The 23,859-nt window shown below is 36.1% G+C and overlaps 1 protein-coding gene across 1 annotated transcript in view; it reads left to right on the top strand.

Annotated features, from left to right (window-relative positions):
- The window catches only part of msl-1 (male-specific lethal 1), a 159,228-nt gene that overhangs the window by 16,257 nt on the left and 119,112 nt on the right, over positions 1 to 23,859 (top strand). The window contains exon 2 of the mRNA XM_090394664.1: positions 23,130 to 23,374. Coding sequence (XP_090250790.1) covers positions 23,130 to 23,374 — 245 coding nt within the window. The remainder of the gene's footprint in view (positions 1 to 23,129; positions 23,375 to 23,859) is intronic.

The following is a 23,859-nucleotide window of genomic DNA, read 5'->3' as shown; positions in this document are numbered from 1 at the left end:
GTGTGTGTGTGTGTGTGTGTGTGTGTGTGTGTGTGTGTGTGTGTGTGTGTGTGTGTGTGTGTGTGTGTGTGTGTGTGTGTGTGTGTGTGTGATATAGTTCACAGTGCTACCACTACATTGGATGAAGAGATAGAGGTTCAGGAGCTGTTGCATATCCTGGACAATTTCTTGACTCAGGAAAGATATGTATGATAGGCAGTGACAGCTCATCCATGACGGCTGTAGGACTGCAATGAATGCATCTACTGTCCACCACCACCACTAGTATTTTCACAATCACAAACATCCATGCCAATGGCAGGATTTGAACCTGCAGCCTTTCTTGACTTGAGAATCAAAACTACTAACCACTCAGCCAACCAGGCTGGTGGCACAGGAGTTGTAAAGAAAAATAATGTTGTGGAAGAAGTATAAAGAACAGGATACTTAGCAGTTGAGTGATGAGTATAAGATACAGGCCAGAAGACTGATGAGTTTAGTAAAGGAGAAATTGGCATGTGGAACGAGATCAACTGAATCAGCAAAGTAAAATGCTAAAGAATTCTACAGTTACATGGCTTGCAGAAAAAAACTTGAGTATGGAAGACTGACTTTTAGTCATAATAGCATTCTAGTGATATCTGCAGAAGATTTAGTGGAAATGTTCAGCAAGTATGTTGTTAGAATATTTCATATTGGAGAGTTGGAAGTAGCATCGAATATAATTGGAAGAAGAGAGAGAGAGAGAGAGACTGATGAAAGTGGGATTGGAATTTTAAAGAAGCTTGATATTCATACTTTTATGAGGCCAGATTGGATATCACTGCATGCTTAAAGGAATGTGCAAAGGAGCTAACAATGCCCTGGACTTGATTGCTCAACAAAAGTCCAGCAGAGTTGGAGGGTAGGAACAAGAGTCCCACTGCATAAGGGAACATCTGAATTAGTGTTGGCCAATTATAGGCCAGTTATATCTGCATTGGACTGATTAGACTACAAAATTGGATTGATATAAATAGAAATCTTTCCAGGAGGCAATGTGAGTTTGTTGAGGAGAAGTCCTGTTTACGTAACCTAGTTACTATGATAGAGTAACTGTGTAGTAACTAGGTTACTACATTAGACAGAGAGATGCTAATACAGTGATTTTTCTAGATTTTGCAAAAGGCGTTCAGTAGAATTCCACACGACATGCCGTTGTTAAAATTGAGTAGGATGGAGGATGGATGGTCAGTTGGCAGCCTGATGAAAGGAAGACTGATTAATAGAAGCCAGGAAGTTGTGTATATATCTTCTGGCATCTCTGTTGTTTAATGTATATATTAATGATATAGTTCAAGATTAAACAATTATTTTGTTTAATCTTGAACTATATCATTAACATATAAATTAAACAAGAGATGGATGAATATCACTGGATGCCAAATAGTCTTGGGCTAGATATCTCCTCTAATTGGCCTCTGGTGGAGATCGAAATGACCCCCCCCCCTCAGTCTACAAAAGCTTGAGTATGGAAGTTACAGCTTTGCCTACTCCCTGTAAGAAAATCAAAGGCATTTTTTTTTTCTTTTTTTTAAATAGAGATTTATCTTCAATTGCTTTTTTGATAATACTATACTTTGGGACAGATAAATGCAATGCCAATTCATTGTTGCTAAGTATAAAGACATACTTTGGCCAGAGTAGGTGGGATGAGGTGTGTTGTATTGTATTGGTAGAGTTTTGCTGCAGGAGGTGAAGGAGTAACAGGGGATTTGGGAGTATTGATGGATAGTAAGCTTGAAGTTCAGGGGTTACATTACAAAAGTTGTAAAGATTACTCAAAAATTGCTACCATAATGCAAAGGACACTGACAAGTACAAACATGGAGGTAATAGTATATAATGCACTGATCAGGTCACATAGGAATTTCTGTACACAGATATAATAATCTATATATCTGTGTGATTAGAAAACATTAGAGAAAGTTCAAATGCAAGTGACTGTCTCTGGACTATGGAATGTTGAGCACATGAATACAGCAAGGGAATGTGCTCTGCAGAGCTTTACAGATAAGAGTAAAAGGGTGATATGATTGAAACATTGGAAAGAATAGAGACATAAGTGGACATAATTAACACAATAATAAACAACAGAAATCTCTCATGTGAGAGCTATTTCTTGTTTGATATGATGACCGAAACATATAAGCTATCATAGCATGCAAGGAGTAAAGAAATAGATTGAGGAAATTTGTAGAGTTCACAGAGGTTGACTGTTAAGAGGAGAAGAGGGGGGGGGATATAATTGAGACATATAACTAGTGAGAGATGCCTAATCAGGTAGATACAGGCAAATTATTGTGTAGGGTAACAGACATGGAGAAAATGTGGTATTTTCATGGAAGTTGTGTGAGCATTATATGAAAAGAAGATTCTTTGCACAGAAGGGGCACTGGTGCACCCCCCCCTCCATGTGCTGGTTCAATTTAGTGCTGGTGCACTCACTAAATGAATTTAGAAGAAGAAATGGTCTGTGGAAAATTTACTCTCCTGCAGTGAGTCTTCTGACTCTCTGAGGAGAATATTATGTGTGATCCTATGATATCAGTTGCTAAATGCGAAGGTTATCACTGGTGCTTGAAAAGTATTAAACAAACAAACAAAAAAAAGCTTCAATATTAGAATGTATCCATAAAGTTTGATGAATAAACTGGGTTGAGCGAAATAGATGTGAAGCTTGCAAACTAAAGATAACACAAAAGAATTGAATCATTTTGTTGTAAGAAAGAAAGAAAGAATGACTATGAAAGGATAACTCTCCTTAACGCAGATAGTATGCAGATGCAGAAGAGATTGTTCAACCAATGAGTACCCATTTTACTACAGCTGTCAACTTGGCATACGCAACATAAAGCTCAACACTGCCTCTACAGTGGATAAAAGAGCTCAGGAATATTATTATTATTACATAACACCTCCAGGGGGTCCAAAGACTCATCGAGGGAGGACACCTACTCTACAACTCTCCATCTCCTCCAATTCACCAACCACCACTACTTTCAACACCAACGCTATCTACTGCTGACCACCTCCACCACCACTAGTATTTTCACAGGCAATCACAAACAATCATGCCTTTGGCAGGATTCGAACCCACAGCCTTTTGGCTGGAGAGCGGATACACTTACTACTCGATCATCCAGGCTGACCGAAAAGGAAGTACTAGCCTTACTGCATGAATTGAATACAAAATTAACAATAAAGGTTGATGGAATATCTGTTGCTATTGTCAAATCAAATATCAGCATAGGGTAGATTCTTCAGGAATGGAATGAACATGTGATAATCCCATTGTAGAATGGTGGTGAAGATTTTGGAAAAGTTGGTAGGATATCACATACAGAAATGAATTGATTGAGAATCTATTCTTCACATTAAATAGCTTGAGTTTACTAAGGAAGGTCATGTTTGAGTAACTTGCTCACATTTTATAATAATGTTGTGATTGAGTTAGACAAGAATGGATATACCATGATTCTTTTTGATATTTATTAAATATTTTGCAGGATACAGCATGAAATCTACTACATAAGTTGAAGGATATGGAATTGGATTTGAAGTTATTAACTTGGATAACAGGATTGCTGAATGACAGATATAAAAAAAAAATGGTGTATGGAGAGATGTTAGTCTGCAAGATATTATTATTATTATTGCATGGCATCTCCATGGAGTCCTAAGACTCATCATGGTAGAACTAAACAAAGCACTCACAGCTGACTCAGGCAACCTATTCCATCCATTCGCCACTATCCAAGCAAATAAAATGTTGTCCTCATGCCTTGCTAACCATTCTCTTACCCGACTTCCATGGATGACCTGTTGTTCTGCCACTCTAGCCAAGTGCTGAAACATTTCCCCTGCTTCAATCCCACAAAAGCCTTTAAGTAACAAGATGAAAAACTAGAGTTTCTGAGAGAAAAAAACCCTGCTACATCCACATGTATCTGTGAATCAAGAGGCCAGTTCTTGTGCAACACTACTTTGTCTGTTTTTGTTTTCTAGGATGTGAGAATAACTGTAGGTAATAACAAAGTGAAACAATTCACTTGCATGGAGGCCCTTAATGGGAATCAGATATTGATTTTTGCATGATATGTGAAAGTTGATTATCAAATCTTGTAATACTTATTCAAAATAATCCAATAATCACTGTAAAGAAAGTAGTGTAAGAAAGCTAATGGCAAACATATCATGTATAACCCAAGACTTACAATCTTTTAATTTATATTGGCGATGGTTTCATTCCACTGTCATCTTCATTGCATTTTATGTTAACCATTTACACCATATATTAAGATAGTGAAACTTGTTGGTTATTTTCTTAATTTTTGTGTTTAATTATATCAATAAATACAATTATTTATATATACATGCTGCAAGTTAAAGAAAGAATAAATATGGGAATATGGAAGAATACTGAATGCGATGGTATCTTTGTGTCAGAAGCAGTTGTAATTCTTTAAATTATGTTCTCTAAAATCTATCAACTTTTTGTATATAACATAGTACATTGGATGAAGAGATAGAGGTGCATGACAAAGATGTTCTGGAGTTGTTGCATAACCTGGATAAGAATTTGCCAGTAGGGACAAATGGAATAGCAACATGAATGCTAAAGGAACATTCAGCTAAATTGGCTAGGCACTTCACGTGTTTGTATAATTTGAATCTCAAATCAGGAAAGATCCCACAGGAATGGAAAAGAGTTGTGATAATCCAATTGCAAGAGGGTCGTGCAAAGCTGATGTATTTAGGTTTCGAAATATCAGTATCTCTGTTTCTTCAGAAATTTTGTCTTGTTTCTGTTCTGTGGTACCAGCTATTTTGAATAAGCATTGTAAAAGGTTTTGGGTAATAATGTCATTACTTTCTGATGGATCAGCATTGTTATCTATAATAAGATTTTTAAATCTATTGTTTAGTTCATGTTGGAATATATCTTTTTTTTAATGTTGAGTTTGTGTACATCTATGTTTTGCTTTGATCTTCGAAACTTTTTGTCTTTCTTTTTTGGCAGTTTATTTGAATCTTACTGCATGCCATACAATGGTCACTTCCAATGTTGAAGGTGTTTATAACAGAACAGTCTTGAAAGATGTTTCTCATATTGCTGAGGATAAAGTCAATTTCACTTGATTTTCCATTTGGACTTTTTCATGTCCATCCACTTCCTATGTGATTTTTTCTTAAAAAAAAGAATTCATGATGTACAGGTTTTCTTTTTCTGCAAATTCTATTAATCTTGCTCCTCTATCATCTCTCATGTCATATCCAAAATTTCCTATTGAGCTTTCATCTGACTATTGTATACCAATTCCAGCATTAGTCTCCCATTACTATTCTGAAATGATGTTTTCCTTTATTGTAAAGTTAGTATACATCATGATAGAGGTCTTCAATTTCTTCATCAGTATGACTTATTGTTGTTGCATAGACTTGGATGATCTTAAGAGTTTTTGAGATTTGAACAGCAATACTTGCTAATCGATCAGATATACTGTCAAATTCTATTATGTTGTTCTTCAATTTTTTGTTAATCATGAATCCAACTCCAACATTTCTTAACCATTATATCTAACTTCACACAGTCTAAGAATGTCCCATTTTAGTCACTTTAGCTCTTCAGATAGTTCATTTAGCTGTGCTTCCCTGCTCAGAGTCCTATTTCTGTTTAATTCATCTTGAAAGATTGGGCCATAATTCACCATGTTGGGATGCTGCAGGTTGCTAGTGAATGGCAATATTTTCACATGGGATTGCCAGTCCCAAAACCAAGAAATTATATTCTTTTTTAATCCTTTATCCAAGTGCAAGGAAACAAAGTTTGCACATGAAGTATCTTCAATACTAGGCTACTTGTTTATAGAGGCTAATGGCTTCCCATCAGTTACATTAGTATCCCAAAATGTAAAGCACACATCCTCTCAGACATGTATGATGTTATGCATTATGGGAAGGGCCAAACTCAGATTTGGGTCTAGCTCTCACTAATGAGACCTTATTGAAGATCAAGGCATGTCTGGGTGGTGGTACAGGATATTGTGGTAGTATGATAAAGTTTACATTATTATTAACCTCCTGTCAACAGTTTTCCTCCAATTTATTTGTTAGAACTCCAGTATTATTAGTTGTTTTATTTTGGTATTCTGAAGTGAAGCACTTCAGAAGACCAAAATATAACATCTCACAGTATTTAACTGCATCATACTAGTTAGGTCTTGGTTCTTCAAGCAAAACAGGTTCTTGAAGATCGTAGGAACACCTGTCATTCTTGGTATCGAGTTGCTTTCACTTCATTCTTGCTGTGAGCTATTATTGTCATTAACTTAACCATTGATTGTTAATGCCAATTTTTTTTTTTTTTTGGGGGGGGTGATGGCTTAAAGTTGAATGTTTCTAATGTGAGGATTGACTTCAGTTTGGGTTCAAAATATCATAACCATGTTTTATCTATGGCAGCAGTTCTCTTCAGAAACAGTTCACCTTCAAAAGGCTGCTTGTTAGTCTTCTGTCGGCTGTTTTTTATCGCACACATGAGAGGTATAAGAACCTATAGCACATTAGTGCCGTGTGTGAGGTGCAGATGAGGGTTGAGAAAGAAGAAGCCTGTTGACATTCTTCTTAAAGAGCTGTAGGTTGAAATTGCTGGGAAACACATCATGAGGAAGGCTGCTGTTCCAGAGGACAGAGGTAGATGGAATAAATGAAATGCAGGCTTGATTAGTTTGCAGTTGTGCTGTAAAAGGATGTTGGATAGTAGCTGCTCTTGTTTTAACAAGCTTAACAGCAACTGGAGTTTGCCAATTCTCTGGAGCATTGACCACAGAAGTACCTGTAGAAGAGACACAGAGCCAAAACATTGCATCTGTGAGATAGATTTTGAAATGAGCCTGTGAGGGAAGGGCCATCTGTGAGCCAAATTGCTCTCCTCTGGACAGCATCAAGAATTTTTAAAGAGGTTTTAGGCACACCACTACAAATGTGTGGATAATGTTTTATTGACAGATTTGGGATTTATCTACGGTTTGTAGCTGGATGGGTGTAAAATAGCTTCATGAGCAGAAAAGAATTCCTAGTTTATTAGAAGCCTAGGAAGCTATTGATATAATGTGTTTGTGTCAAGAGAGGTACATCTATGACAGTCCAGAAGAGAGAGTGCATCATGTCTAGCAATATGTGTATTGCTGAGCTCCCTTTTATGAGACAAAAGGTGGGACTATGTTTTGGTGACATTGAAGGTGATTACGTTATCCTCGCCCCCACTGAAAGATGGTAGGGAGATCAGTGTTTAAGGTACTGGTTACAGATGATCTTGGTGTAAGGGATGTTTAGGAACTATGTGTTTAGGCTTCTAATAAACTAGGCATTCTTTTCTGCTCCTAGCTATTTTACACCCATCCAGCTACTAACCGAAATCTGTCCATAGAACATTATCCACACATTTGTAGTAGTGTACCTAAAACTTCTTTAAAAATTCTTGATAGTGTCCAGAGGAGAGCAATTTGACTCACAGATGGCCCTTCCCTCAAACAAGTAGGATGAGTGGAGAGTGCTATCATCAGCTAAGCTATGGATAGGATTTGTAGTGATTGAGAGTAGGTCATTTATGTATAAGAGAAAGAAGATTGGTGAGAGAACAGAGCCCTGAGGTATTCCTTTATTAGTGAGAAAACTCTACTAACCGAAATCTGTCCATAGAACATTATCCACACATTTGTAGTAGTGTACCTAAAACTTCTTTAAAAATTCTTGATAGTGTCCAGAGGAGAGCAATTTGACTCACAGATGGCCCTTCCCTCAAACAAGTAGGATGAGTGGAGAGTGCTATCATCAGCTAAGCTATGGATAGGATTTGTAGTGATTGAGAGTAGGTCATTTATGTATAAGAGAAAGAAGATTGGTGAGAGAACAGAGCCCTGAGGTATTCCTTTATTAGTGAGAAAACTCAAAGAGAGGGTGTCATCCACCATCACGCACACACACACAACCAGAGAGAAAGCTAGCTATCCAGTTACAGAGGGAGACAGGTAAACCAAAGGAAGGCAGTTTGCAAAGTAGGCCTTGATGACAAACATGATCAAAAGCCATGGAAATGTCAGGGACAACATCAAATGTTCTCTGAGCCTTTCCATGGCATATGTCCAGTGGTGAGTGGTATAGGCTAAGATATCAGTGGATCTGGATTGACAGAATTCATACTGGTGAGCTTCTTAAGTAATGAAGAATTTGATCATTGAAAACTTTCTCCATTATTTTGGATAGGATTGAGATGATGGCAATTGGTCAGTAGTTATATGGTAGGCTTTTTGTCTCCCTTTTTTGGATTGGGTTGGATATATTTTTTGATTATATGTTAGTTTCCATGAGATGAGATAATTTCCAGCTAAATATAGAAGATTGAAGAGACAATAGAAGCTTTGTAATGTTCAAGTTATTTTTAATATTCTTTTTATGTCTTTCTGTCATACTGAGCACCATATGCTATAGGAGGCATATAGTGCTCAGTTGCTGGTACAGAAGGAGGTCATTTCCATTTGTCGTCTATGTAGGAGTTAGAGGGAAAGAGTGATGTTAGGAGGTCAGCTTTATCTTTGATTGCTGTAACAGTGGTACCCAGTGTATGGGAGAGTGATGTGAGTGCAGGTGAGCAGAAGTTGTGTCTGATGACTTTTACAAGGGACAGATGGCACGACTATCGTTTGGACAAAAGCAAGTTTTTTGCTAGTGGCTTGAAGTTGGATTTGGATTTGTTGATAGTTGATTTACATTTATTGCATGCTTCTGCATAAGCTTCATACTTAGCTTATGCAGGTAAGTATGAAGCTTATTACATCAAGCTTCATACTTCATACTTACATCAAGAGCAGATGTAAGCCACCTGCAGTAAGCTGAGTTTTTTCCTTCTTCAACTGCTTTCATACATCTGTTGAACCAGGTCTTGGAAAGTGGATGAGCATTTTGAATGTAATGAGTGATGAATGCCTTCATGCCACTGAAGATAATTTCTGTGACTTGCTCAGTGCAGGTGTCTGGGTCAGAAGAGTGGAAGCAGTGGTCATGCCATGGGAAAGAAGAGTAGTAGTTCCAGAGATTATCCCACTTTTGTACCTTTGTAGTTCCAGAGGATACAAGGTTGGGTGTGGTCAGATGAGAGGCATTCTGTGAGACTGAAAACTTGCATGAGATTGTGGTCTGAGCTGCCATGAGAGAGAGATAACTTCTACAGTGTTATCTGGAAGGAGAACTAGTTAAAAAAAAAAAAAAAAAGATACTGTTGGCACACTCTCCCTCAATGAGTCTTTGAACTCCCTGGAGGTGTCATGTAATAATAATAATAATAATATTAAAAGATCAAGGATATTGGGAACATGGAGGGGATTATCTTGAATTAGGGCAGGTAACTGTATGATTGTATTATGGATAGACCCAAAAGCAAAAAAAGTATGCGATCTGACTTGCCATCAGCGTGCTCCAGGGGCCTGTTAGGCTGGACATGTGAAATATGCTACTGCAGGAAAAGACAACCTCATTAGGATTGCCACCTGGAAAATGTTAGGGGAATGAATCAATTTGGTAAACTGACATATGTATGTAAAGAAATTGAGAGAATGGGAATCTATATCTTAGGAATAGGAGAAACCTTTTGGAGAGGTGCAGACCAATTTGGTACATGCCTCCCAAATGGAAAACAGGAAAGATGCCGCCTTTATTTTGAAAAAAGAACTAGAAAAATCTGTAATCTCAATATACAGGAAATCAGAGCATGTAATCTCTATACTTGTAAAATCACACCCTAAAGACATCATCATCACCATCATGCAAGTATTGGCACCAACTAGCAAAGACCCAGATAAAGCAGTAGGAGAATTTTATGAACAAATAAGTAAAACAATAGAAGAATATGGAGGAAAGAAAGATAAGGTTATAATTGTGATGGGCAACTGGAATGCAAAGATTGAGAAGACAAGGATAAGCAAACGTATGGGACCATATGGATTAGGACAAATCAACGACAGAGGAGAATGACTGTTGGACTTTTGCAACCAAAATGATCCAATAATCGGAAACACATTTTATGAACAAAAAAAAAAAGAAAACAAGAAACACTTGGACTGCTCTTTCTTTTCTTCTTTTTTTAGAGCAGTCCAAGTGTTTCTTGTGCTCTCTTTTTAAAAGAAAAAATAGAATTATAAACCAAAATAATTATTGAATGTTTCAAACTTCACATTAAGGTCATCATCTGGAGTACCCACATATATACAAAGAAACAAGCTACATTACAATGTACATAGTATGCTAAAGTTACATTAATTACCAGCCTGACCTCTGGTGGTGAAAAAAATCATTATTACTACATCAAAGCTAGAGTCCTGTCATTATTATCTATTTGGTTAAAAATCATTAAGAGATATTTCTTTTGATTTTTTGATTCTACGATTTTTAATCAAATAGATAATAATAATAACAACAACAGGATTCTAGCTTTGATTTATTAAACTTTTTTTTTAATTGAGATTGAGAGGTGGTTACAGGGTTGACACTGGGGAGTTCTTTCGCTTGGTTGAACAGCAGGAAGGGGTCATGAAAAGGAGCCATCCCTGGAAGTTACGAAAGGAAACTGGGAGAAAGAGGGTGAGGAGTGGTTTTTTTGCATGGAGGGTGGTTGAACCATGGAATGCATTGCCTGATGGAGTGGTGAGAGCGAGAACGGTCAATGCATTTAAGGAGTGGTATGATAGACTTTGAGTTTCCTAGGAGGGACCTCCCTCGATGAGTCTTGATAGACTTGTGTTTCTTAGAAAGGACCTCCATGATGAGTCTTTTGACTCCATGGAGGCCTGAATAATAATAATAATTATTATTCCACCAGTGGTCAGGCCAGTAGTTTTAACAGTTGACCAAATTAATGTAACTTTAGCATACCATGTAGATTGTAATATAGCTTATTTCTTTGTATATATATGTGTATACTCCAGATGATGACCTTAATGTGAGGGTCAAAACATCGAGGGATTATTTTGTCTTATATTAAACTGAAGTTTTACTATTACACAGCACTTGTTTCCATAAATTTAATAATAAATGCTGATCACCTTGTAACCATGAAGGAAAGGATACTGGTAACAGATAAATTTACAGTATTACTCTGTTGCTTATAGTGCAATTGGAAGAACAACAGTATATTGCGGCATTCGGTTGGAAAAGGCATAAGTTTGATTTTCATCGTTATGAGAGGAATCTTTATGTGGACTTTTTTCGTACAAAGGTGAGTTAGTTGATCTCACATAACTCAAGTTTTTCATTCCGCATACAGGAAAAAATTGGCCTTCAGAACATGCACGATTTACAGACAAAAAATACTGTTTGTGGTAGTGGTGATGAGCTGTAGATGGCATTGTGGTATGTAATAGGAGAATTAAGTAGTAGGGGAGTAAAGGTTGATGTGTGTAGCAGGGTGCTCTCCTGCGATGAGTCCTTGGAGGTGTCATATAATAATAATAATTTGCTTTATTTTTTTCATTTCTTTCATATTTCTTCTCATTTCACACTTATTTCCTTCTAAGTCATTCATCCTATTAATATTGTCATCTCTTTCACTTACTCTTTCTACATCCTCATAATGATTGCATTTAACACATTAATGTCGGGACATATCTCATACTGTGTGTTATGGAATACAGTAAAATATAGAGACCACTATGAACTTGATAATTAATGGAAAAATAAAACATGCTTCTTTGATTGAAATAACTATTTGCCTGAATTTTACGGAAACAGTTGAATGTGATGTTCTGCTAAATGAAGACTATATATATATATATACACACATACGAGGGGGGGGGGTCTCGAAAGTTCTGATAAACAGCTAGAACAAAAAATGATATTAAAGCTATTGGTATAGCCACAAGAAAGAACATAAGAACATGAATTACTTTCTTAACTATATTTGTTATGAAGGCCAGAATCTGACAAATCTGGCTTTGTTTCTCATGCTATTGACACTAGGCATAGAGTTCTTTGGTACCAGACAAAACTTCATTCCATCAAGTTCAAATTTGATTGTCTTTTCCTTGAAACATGTGAAATGCTACGAAATCATCTGAACCTCAACTGATCAGACTTCATGCTAATCTCTAAGTTTTGGGAAGCGATCACTATCAGTTGTTCTTTTTAATTAATAATTATTTTAAATTATTATTTTTTATCTATACAACTTTTTACAATTGTCCTTTTGAACTCTAATAGTGTAATCATATACTTCAGTTGTGACCGAGACACAAGCTAGTAAATGCATGATTTATGACTCATTATTATGATTCGTGTGTTGAATGTAGTTAACAGTCTGGCTCCCTGATGATGTTCACATAATGTTGAATAAAATATACCAACCTTTGCCAGCAAAGGTTGATCGATTGGTAGAGCCTCTGCTACTAATGACTCACGTAAAAAGTTAAGCAAGTTTGAGCATGGTTAGTAGTTGGAAGCGGACAACCATTCAATGCTGTTGCACACTCTCCCTCGATGAGTCTTTGGACTCCCTAGAGATGTTAAATAATAATAATAATACTGAAGTTTTTGAATAAAATTCTATATATTTTTTGTTATATGTGCAAGCTGTGAAATTTATTTAAATATAAGTTATTTAAGGAATTTACAAGACAGATGCAGAAACAATTTTTGGTACGCGAGTAGAAGAAGAGAACACATCCTTTCATATCTCCCCTTAAATTCACTGTAATGAGTTGAAGGAGAAGAATGATAGGATATGTGTGAACAGTTATTTTATGCCCTTCATGATGAGTCCTTAGATTTAGTGGAGATAGCTGAATAATAATACAGTAATTCCTTCAAGTATCCAACCACAGGGGGACCATAGTTTACCTGTTGAATAATTGAAGGGTTGAATATCTATAACTGAAGGTATATCTGCATGGTGCTCTACCAGAAGTAAGTTGACACCTAAACCATTTAATGGTTGGCTGATGTAATGTTCATTCATTTGAAGGTGAGGCAGTTGAAATATCATACATTTTGTGAATATTGTGAATACCTTAACACATTTGCACTGTCCCATAAAAAAAAAAAACTAAATCTCAATGTTTCATCAGCATCTAATTTTATCATGTATCTCTTCATATTGATGTTTAGTGGAAATAAACATCAATATGAAGAGATACATATTGATGTTTATTTCCACTAAACATCAATATGAGGAGATACATATTGATGTTTAGTGGAAATACACATCTAGAGGTAATAGTTACAATCTTTTATTCAACTAAAAAATTATAATTATTATTATTACTATTATTAAGAGAGACCTCCAGGGAGTCAGGAACCCATCGAGGGAGGCCATACTTGCATACACAACATCCAGTGGCAATCCATTCCAATCAATCACCACTCTGTGAGAGAAAAATCTAGATTTCACTGCCTTCTTAGTGGTATTTATTCTCAGCTTCCAAGGATACCCTTTGTCCTTTCCCTATCCTGCAAAAATAAAAATGCCATCAACTGAAATCCTGTATGAACCTTTCAGAAGTTTGTAAGTCTCAATCATATTATTATCATCATCATCAAATTCTTAACATGTATCCTCAAGAGGTGTACAGGATATGATAGTAGTACATGAAAAACTTACACCACCACTAATTTCCTATCTACAATTTTCCTCCAAATCAATCTGTTACCTGTCAAGACTGCAACATTATTTTTTATTTTATGGAGGATGGGGAAAGGACAAGAGGATATCCTTGGAAGCTGAGAATGAATGCCACTAAGAAGGGGGTGAGATCTACATTTTTCTCTCGTAGAGTGCATGATTGGAATGAATTGTCATTGGATGTTGTGTATGCAAGTAATGTGAATGAATTCAAGAACAAATATGATGGCCAGTGCATATAGTATAGTATGGCCTCCCTCAATGAGTTCCTGACTCCCTGGAAGTCTCTTTTAGTAATAGTAATAATAATAATTATACTTTATTAGTTGAATAAAAGATAGTAACTATTACCTCTAGATGTGTATTTCCACTAAACATTAATATGAAGAGATATACAATAAAAGCAAATGTTAATGAAACATTGAGATTTAGTTATTTGTTTTACAGGACAGCACAAATGTCTTAAGGCATTAACAATTAAGAGAGACCTCCAGGGAGTCAGGGACTCATCGAGGGAGGCCACATACTACATGCACTAGCTATCATACTTATTCTTGAATTCATTCACACATACTGCTTGCACTCACAACATCCAGTGGCAATCCATTCCATCATCCTATGAGAGAAAAATCTAGCCCTCACCCTCCTCCTTAGTGGCATTCAATCTCAGCTTCCAAGGATGCTTGGAAGCTGTTCTTTCCCCACCCTCCATACATTGAAAAAGTCCATCAACTGAAATCCTGTATGAGCCTTTCAGAAGGTAAGTCTCAATCATATCACCTCTCTTTTTCCTGTCTGCAGTCTACAAATTCTCAAACTGTCTTCATAATCAGTATTCCACAATCTTGATATCATTGTCAACACTCTCCTTTATGCTCTCACTCCAATATTTCAGAATCACAATGGAAACCAGGAGACCAGACCTGTGCACAATAGTCCAAGTGAGGGCTTATCAAGGCCATGTAAAGAGGAAAAATGACATCATTATCTTTACATGGGAATGTTTGTTTCAGTATTGCAATAATCTTTTGAGTTGTTTTTGCTATATGGCCCCCCAAACTTCAACTTCCTATCTACTAACACTCCAAGATCCCTAGCCTCATCAATTCTTCTAGCATAATCCCACGAATATAATGCGAACATTGGATATCTAATCACCCCAAAGTGAATGACTTTACATTTACTTACATTGAACTAACATCCATTTTCCCATGCCTACAATTCCACCCTATTCAAATCATTCTGCAACTACTGCATATCAGCAGCATTCCTGATTACCCTGCCTATCTTTGCATCATCAGCAAACAGCTGTATGTTGCTTGTCAAATCCTTCCCAATATCATTAATGTACAGATTGAATAATAGTGGACCAAGCACTGATCTTGTAGTACACCACTGTTATTCAATCTGTTATTCTCCTAACCACTGTTATTCTCCTAACCCATATTCTCCAGTTTGTGCAACAATCTACCATGCTCTATTCTGTCAAAAGCCTTAGCAAAATCCAAAAGTATCATGGTGTATACATTCCCCTTGTCTAGTTCAATGGTAACATTGTTATAGAATGTGAACAAGTTGCTAAAACATGACCTTCTGTTAGTAAACCCATGTTGCTCATTGCAAAGCAGAGATTCACTGTCAGCCCATTTCTGAATGCAAGCCCTAACCAATTTTCCAAAATCTTCACCACCACTCCCTAGATACTAATTGGTCAATAGTTGGATACTTTTGTCTTTGCAGCATCCTTGTGCAATGGAATTACCAATTCTTTCCATTCCTGCAAAATCTTTCCTGTTCTGAGAGTCATATTAAATAGTCTGGTCAAAGGAATAGCCAGTTCAGTTGAACACTCTTTTAGGCACACATACTAGTATCCATCAGTCCCTATTGCTGAATTCTTATTCAGTTTGTGCAACAGCTGTAATACCTCATCCTCATACACCTGAGTTTCTTCATTCAGTGAAGAGGTAACAGTGAGCTCAATGTTGAGTTCACTGTCAATCTGACAGTGAACTCAACATCGTTAAAAGATGTTAAAAGCTGTCAGATTGACAGCTTTTAACAGTATGGGCCCTCATTAGTTGAATGACCTCTTCTCCATCTGTTACCCTCATGTCATCTGCATTTTGAAGAGTAATTCTTTCATATTCATTCTCTCTTTTACTTGCAGCATATCAATAGAACTTTGTGAGTTGTTTTTACCCAGTTTCTTTTAATACTCAGACTTTGCTTTCCATACAACAGTTGTGACTCTTCTGACCTGCTGCTTATAATTTTCATAACGGACATCATCCTTTTCTTGCGAATCTCTTACTTAATAAGATTACACATCCACTTGACTCCTACCCTATTTATTCTTCGCGCTCTCCGGACACATTCTGATATCGCATTATTTAAGTATTTTTAAATGCTTCCCATGCACTGTCGATATTCTTCCCATCCAGAACTGACACCATTCCACTGAACTCAGTATACTCCTCAGTTGATCATAATTTTTGTAGTTCAGCATGTAACCTTTCCTGAATGGACATTCACAAATTTAGTCACTTCCCAAGTGAGTACCACGTGATCGCTGTCACCAACTGGAGACAGAATAGTTATATCTTTAACTGAAACACCCTCTAATAATATAATTAGATCTAACACTCTTTTACCTTGCATTTCTTCTGTCACATGTCGCTTGAGGAAGTTGTCTCACAACAGCTCAGTGTATTCAGTTTCATTTTTCTCTGAGATTTTACTGCTATGCAATCAATGTTTGGATAATTAAAGTCCCCCATTATGATTATTCTTTTCACACCCATCGTGTTTATTTGGTGATGCATTTCTTCATGATTAGCAACCGATCCACCAGGTCTGTAACAACATCCCACTATGTATTTGATCTTGTTAGATTCCACCTCACGCCAAATACCTTAGAACTCACTGCCACAAAAATCTGTTACTATTCATAGGTCTCAACAATAACTGGATTCAAGATATCTGATATCATTAGCAGCATGCTCCCTCCTCTCCTATCTATCTTTCTAAAAATGATGTTGGAGGTTTAATAGAATATTTACAGCACTACAAAAGGATTAAAAACTAATTAAAAAAAAGAAAAAAAAAGGATTAAAAAAAAGAAAAAGGCCTAAGATTCATCCCAAATAACATAGCAGACAAAATACGTTTAGAAACTGCCAACATTTTAAATCGTAATAAAACAATAACAAGCAACATAACTAAACACGAATTAACAGCGATAAAATCACTTAAAACAAATCTGAACTTAGTAATAACCAGAGCCGATAAAGGAAATGCCACCATTATTTTAAACCGTACCACTTATGTAGAAAAAATGAATCTACCAGTCTCTGACAATAACATATACCAATTAGTTAACTACAGCCCAACCAATAGAATAAAAAACAAAACAGAGAAACTGCTTAAGTCAATTACCACATGGCCCGAAGATACGGTCAAAAAACTATTTCTGCACTACGCGCGCTCCCCAAGAATTTACGGGCTACCGAAAATTCACAAAAAAAAACACACCGCTAAGACCTATAGTTGAAGGAATTGATAGCCTGATGTATCACTTAGCCAAAAAATTAGCGGCAACACTCAAGGAGTTGGTAGGTCATTTCCCCCTTCTATATCAAAAACACACAACACTTCATAAACATCATCAAAGACATTACATTAGAAAAAGATGATTGATTAGTCAGTTTTGATGTCTCTTCCCTCTTTAGGAATGTCCCAATCAATGACACAATTCTTCTCCTACAGAACAAATTCCCTCCAGATATCATAGCACTCTTTGCACATGTATTACGTTCTGGTTATTTTGTATGGCAAAATGCCTTCTGCCTACAAAAAGAAGTCACAGCCATGGTCTCGTCATTATCCCCCTCATTGCTAACTTTTACATGGAACATTTTGAGCAATTTGCTTTAGGTTCCTCCCCTCTAAAACCCAAAGTTTGGCTTAGATACGTTGATTATGTTTTTGCGATCTGGTCATATGGCCACCAGACATTAGACACATTCCTTAGCCACCTAAACAATCAACACAAACGCATTCAGTTCACAATTGAGATTGAAAAACATAACACACTTCTGTTTCTAGATACATTTGTCACACGTCGTCTTCCCTCTGGCAATCTTTCCTTCACTGTTTAGCGGAAATCGATACATACAGGACAATATATACACATAAACTCCTACCACCATCCAACACAAAAACTAGATGTCATCAACACTCTAAAAAACAGGGCTCAGATGATCTATTCCAGTGAACAGGCACTGAAAGACGAATTTAAAATTATCAGCAATACTTTCCAAAAAAATGGATACAGCCAAAACACTATTAACAAAGTTCTCTACAAAACTTCAATAAAAGACAAACCAGACTACAGTAAAACTATAACCATTCCCTACATTAAATGAACATCAGACAAAATAAACAGAGTACTACAAAATTAAAAAGCTTACTCAACTCATCCAAAGACCCACTCCCTCCACTAGTCCACCCTGAAGTATTCCGTATTTATTGTACTTGCAACATGCCATATATAGGAGAAACAGGATGCACAGTTCCTATCAGAAAAAAAGAACATAAATGACACATTAAATATAATAATTATGGTGAAGCTGGCCTTTCAGATCATGCCCTGAATACCTTACACAGAATTGTCTGGAAAAGCACTAGCTGTCTACATCGCACTATAACATGGTATGAACGGAAATTTAAGGAAGCCTGTGAGATCATTATCAATCTGAACCACCCCAATCTGAACAATAATGATGGTCTTAAAATCCCAAACATATGGAAGGCATATATTCGACCCACAGAACCTTCCTCACTAAGAACAACTATAAACAGGACTGTAGAAAATCCAGTATCTTAAATAACAATTCTAATACTAAAAATAGGACATCATTGTTTCTGAAAGAAAACCATCTGTAAGAAAGAATATTTAATCCTATCATCATAAATAGAATTTAGCTTGATGTAATTTATAAATTTTTTTTTTTTCCACTAGAAGTCATGCCAGTAGAAGAACATGTGATCAAATCATTGTTTCTCTAGCTTACAGTTAATAATGTAACTCAACTTGTCTTGTATATTTATGTATGCTCCAGATGATGATCTTGATATGAAGATCGAAATGTCGTGATAATAAAAAAGTTTTTTTAATCCGGTTGTAAATTCCATAAAATTTTTAAATGAATTCTGATCACTGTGTAATACTAAAAGAAATGATTAAAAACTAATAATGCTTCTAGTATTTCATCTCATTCACTGAAACAGCTTCAGAGATTACAAGTAACTCTTAAAACACACACACAAAGACAACACAATACTAAATGAAACATGTGGGTTACTGTAAAGTCATATCTAAGTGGGTGTAGGTGACCTAGGATGCAAAGACCTCTGACAATTATTGTTTCCCTAAGTTTGGGAAGTTTTATTAATCTGTGTTTATTTAAATTCGGTTGATTTCTGAGTGCCACTACAAATTCTAAAACAGGCTTTCCTTTTTAAATTTACTATGCCAGAGCATGGTTATTTTCTTCCAGGAGATCATGTGAGTCATATCCAATACATGGTCTGCAAAGCCAGATTGACCATAGTAGTGATTTGTGTTCTTCTAAATGGGTGGTTGCTGATCTACCTGAAACAATAATTCTCAGAGGTCCCACTTTACATCTGAGATCACCTACAAATGCCCATAGAGGGTGCATCACCTAGATAGGACTTTGGTGCACAAGTGTGATTGGTCCAAACCAGATGAAAACAAAGTGAAAATCGTTACTCCTTGTAATCATTCCCGTGATAATGCCTATTCCTGTCATTAGCACAGTTACAGATGAAATACTGGAAGCTTTAAAATTAGTTTTTATCTTTTCCTAATGCTATAAATATTCCATTAAACTCTGGCATGATGTCCTCCCCGCACTTAAGCCTTAACACATATCCTCCTAAAAATACTGTACCCTTTATACTCGATACCAGTTAGTATGTCCGATTCTGATAGCCAGGTCTCCCTTATGCCTACAATCTGAGGTCTCCCACCATATTAATCAAGGTAACAAACTCTACCCCTTTGTTTTTGATACTCCTAGCATTTGTGTTCAGACATAATAAGCTAACTGCATGAACTTTTGTATACTCTTGTCTGTAGCCTGCATGACACAGTTCAACAGCTAGCAGATCTCTGTTCTTCTTTGCTGTATTGTATATGCAGACATCTGTGCACATATGTGATTGGTCCACACCAGATGAACACAAAGTCGAAATCATTATCTCCTTGTAATCATTCCAAAGATAATGCCTATTCCCATCATTAACACAGTTACATAACATTTTTGCTCTTATACATATTCTCACCATTCCTCCCATTATAATTTAATTTCCTTGGCTCTGTGTTAGGTCTTATACCAGTTGTTAGTTTTTCAAGACTCCTGATACCAAACACATTCAAGTGTAGGCCGTCCCTCTTATACAAATCCAATCTTCCCTCAAACTCACTCCACACATCCAAAAACTCACATTCATTTTTTCTACACAGCCTATGCATCAAATTGTTTGCCATCATGCCATTCTTCTTAATTCATTTTTGTCATATCGAGATAATATACTTATGATTTTCACTTTCTTACTCTTCACTCTCGCTTCTTCCAGCAACCATTTCACATTTTCTCTCATACCAAACTTATCGCTAGTTAAGTCTTTACTACCTACTACAATTACAATATCATTTGCTTTGCTTTTCTGTTTTTCAATTGCATGTGCTATGTTTTTAATTTCTGCTCTGGGAAAACTTGAAGTTATAACCCTCTCATCAACAGCATGTTTTATGATAGAGTCACCATACCAAATGATATTCTTCTTTTTACGATCAACGGTACTTACCTGATTTTTGTTACTTGCTAACTTACCTGATTTCTTGCTTGGTTGTTTCTTATTCTGTTGCTTAATTTTCTTTTCCTTACTATGTTCATTCAAATTCCACTTGACTTTCTGTCATTATTAAGCCGGTATTGCACCTAGGTCAGCAAGGTATCTTCATGGGCACCAAGAAATGTAACTAAGCATGTATACACTGGTACACTAGTAGAAAGGCAAACACAGACTTAATATGAAAAGTAGAATCATACAGACCGACTGGTGCCTTCTCTAGGAATGGTGATAGAATCTTGCCGAAGGTCTCAAGATAATGATCACTCAGATTTTAACACTCAGGCGCTCGCATCTGATCTGACAGATACATGCAAAATGTTTAATATAAATATTCTTACACAATTCAGTGTATGGCTTGGAGGTCATGAGTAGCTGTGCATTCATATGTTACAAGTGATATTCCGCATTTTTTTTTTTTTTTTTTGCTGTCAGTTTGGTTTAACGCATGTTATGTAAAAAGTTTATGATGTTTGACAGTAGATTGTATTTGAGAGATACCGCGTCCTCCGATGTCAGTATAGTATGGTTTAGTTGTTGTTTTTTATTCTTTGTTCAATAATTTCTAGATTTAACTGAAAATAAATAAACCATCATGTTTATTGAAACAGAGAGCCAAAGGCTTATTTTTATCATATATATCCTCTAGGAGATGTGCTTTACACTTATGGAAAATACTAAGGAAAGTGCTCTGGAGCTTGCTCTGCCTTTAGTACAAGTTGCCCAGAAAGCACTACTTATGCTTGCATCCGCATGAAACTTATAGTTTCTATATTCAGCTGTGAAATAATGTTGGATTCAATATTCACTTAATTTGTACCATTATGTACTATATTTGCAGTGTTTTTTCTTTATCTTTTTTTGCATTTTAGCACATACTAGTAATGAATGTATCTCTCAGATATACCGCATCCTACGCTTGCAAAAATTACCATTGTGAGTTGCCGAGTGTTAAGTAAAGTGCAGCAGCTGAATTTGTTTAGATTCAGTGAATATTGTAATGCTGTGGTTGATTCTAGAAATAATCTCTGTGATTTATATCTGCTTTTGCATAAAAGGGAGGCTTTATTCCATTGGATCTGGTGATTCATATCTGTGGTTTGTTACTCTCCAGATTGGCTGTAGTACAGTTAATCGACTTTGTTTTTGTGTTTAATTAATAAATTTATTAGCTACATACGAGGTTCGACACACAAAAAAAAACAAGACCCAATAGCTTGGGAGCAGGGAGTGGAAGGGGAGAGACAAAGAGATGGTTATAGAGTATGTTCTAACCTGTCACCATAAGACCAACAAAGCTCAACTTCATTGCTTTACTCAATACGAGTGGACGCACATTCAAATATAGACGTTTTCTTACCCTCAGTCAGAAAATGTTAGAGTGCAAGAGTAAACAGCAAGTTAACATCAAGTTTCTTGTGAAACTGAAGAAATCCAAGATGGAAACTTTTCAGTTATTGACTGAGACTTATGGTGAAGATCATGTCTTATGCACGTGTTTATGAATGGCACAAACGATTTTTGGAAGGCAGAGAAAGTGTGAAAGTTGATGATTGCCCAGTCCGCCCACGTACAGCAGTTAGCGATGACAACATTAAAAAAGTGCGAGATGTGATCGAAAAGACAGAAGGTTGAGTGTTCAAGCTGTAGCTGAGAAAGTTCATTTGGAAAGTTGATTGGAAAATGATCTTCAGAATTGCTTTGAACGTTGTCAGCATCGTATGCAGCTGTGTGTCAACTCAGAAGGGAACTATTTTGAAGGAGATCGTAGTTGATTTTCTCAATTTGTTAAATAAAAAGAGATACAGGTGCAGTCACGTTTTTTTTCTGTGTCAGACCTTGTACATTCAGTTAATAGTTACTGTCTCTAGACATGTGTTTTCTCTACTAAATGTCAACATGAGTCCAAGCATCCATACCAGATTAGCAGAAATCTCTTGATCATTCACTTCAGTTTTCTTGGCTCTTCCCTTCCTCACAAATTAAACACTTTAATAAAATTATCATTAAATAGTCCTATATTTACTCTAGCCATCTTGACAGCATTTCTGTTGAACAAGGTGACTCTTCCATCATTAATTTTTTTGTCTGTTAGTATTCTCCGAGTGAGCAGGTGTTTAATTATAACTAGTTATTAAGCTAGCGCCCATTGGAATTTTCTAGTGACAACTTTCCCTTGAAGGCACTTTAATCTTGGATTAGAGATGAATTTCCTCTACAAGATGAAAATTTAAATACATTCAATGGGAGATGCCAGAAGGACTAGCTCACTTTTTTTTTCCCCCAGGGTGTCCCATATACTGTTCATTTAATGCCAAAAAAGGAGAAAAATGCATAGAAGCATTTTCTGCTTTCAAAACATGAATAAACTCCTAAAAAATGAGAAGTTCATCAGAAATAATTGAAATAATAAAAATACATGTACTAATTATTAAATGCTTTATTTTGTTTACGTATCATTTGTTCAATCAGATAAACACTTAATTTGAATTAATTGTAGCTGAAACTACAATTAGAAAGAATGGAAAGGCATGTGTCTGTGATAAAGAAAATGGATACTCAAGCGAGGTGTGAAGCTGCAACAAACTGCACAGATGAGCGAAGTTCATCCACAACTGCTGCTATTTCCAACACATCCACTCCATCTCTAAATGAAAAAACTGGCACTGTAGCCCTTCCTCCGGTTGGAGTAACTAGATATTTAGGGAGGAAATCTCGGAATATTCCACTGAGAGCACTGAAAAGGTAATTAATTAATCTAACTATTTTACAAATTTAAAAAATTTTCATGGAATTCTCTGCAGTTTCTTCTTTCTTTACTGGAACAGCTTTGTCACATCCTCATACATTACAATTTTAAATTGATATATATATATATAAATTTAGAAAAATATAGAAAGCTGCAGCCTTCTTACATTAATTATGTGCAATGATTAATTTAATCCTGCCAAAGCATTTACTCAGGTGATTACTATCATTAGGATTTCTCACGTGTTATAACATATTTTATGCAAAATTGTTGCTGCTTATAGCGATTGTTTCAAAGTTCATGTTTGTATTTTTACCAATATCTCTCGAATTAAAATCCATTTTTCTCCTTTTCAGTACAGCCCAGTTTAGTAATTTGAGTTGTCATTTTCTTATTTAATTATTATTTCATTATGACTATAGATAAGAGAACTGCCAATTTTCATCATGGTACAAGGTAATAAGAAGAGTGAGAAAGTAAT

The sequence above is a fragment of the Typopeltis vanoorti genome, chromosome 6 (assembly GCF_054136105.1).
Source record: "Typopeltis vanoorti isolate ZY-2024b chromosome 6, IOZ_Tvanoo_1.0, whole genome shotgun sequence".
Taxonomy (NCBI): Eukaryota; Metazoa; Arthropoda; class Arachnida; order Uropygi; family Thelyphonidae; genus Typopeltis; species Typopeltis vanoorti.
The sequence above is the reverse complement of the archived record's forward strand: the minus strand, read 5'-3'. Positions and strand labels throughout refer to the sequence as shown.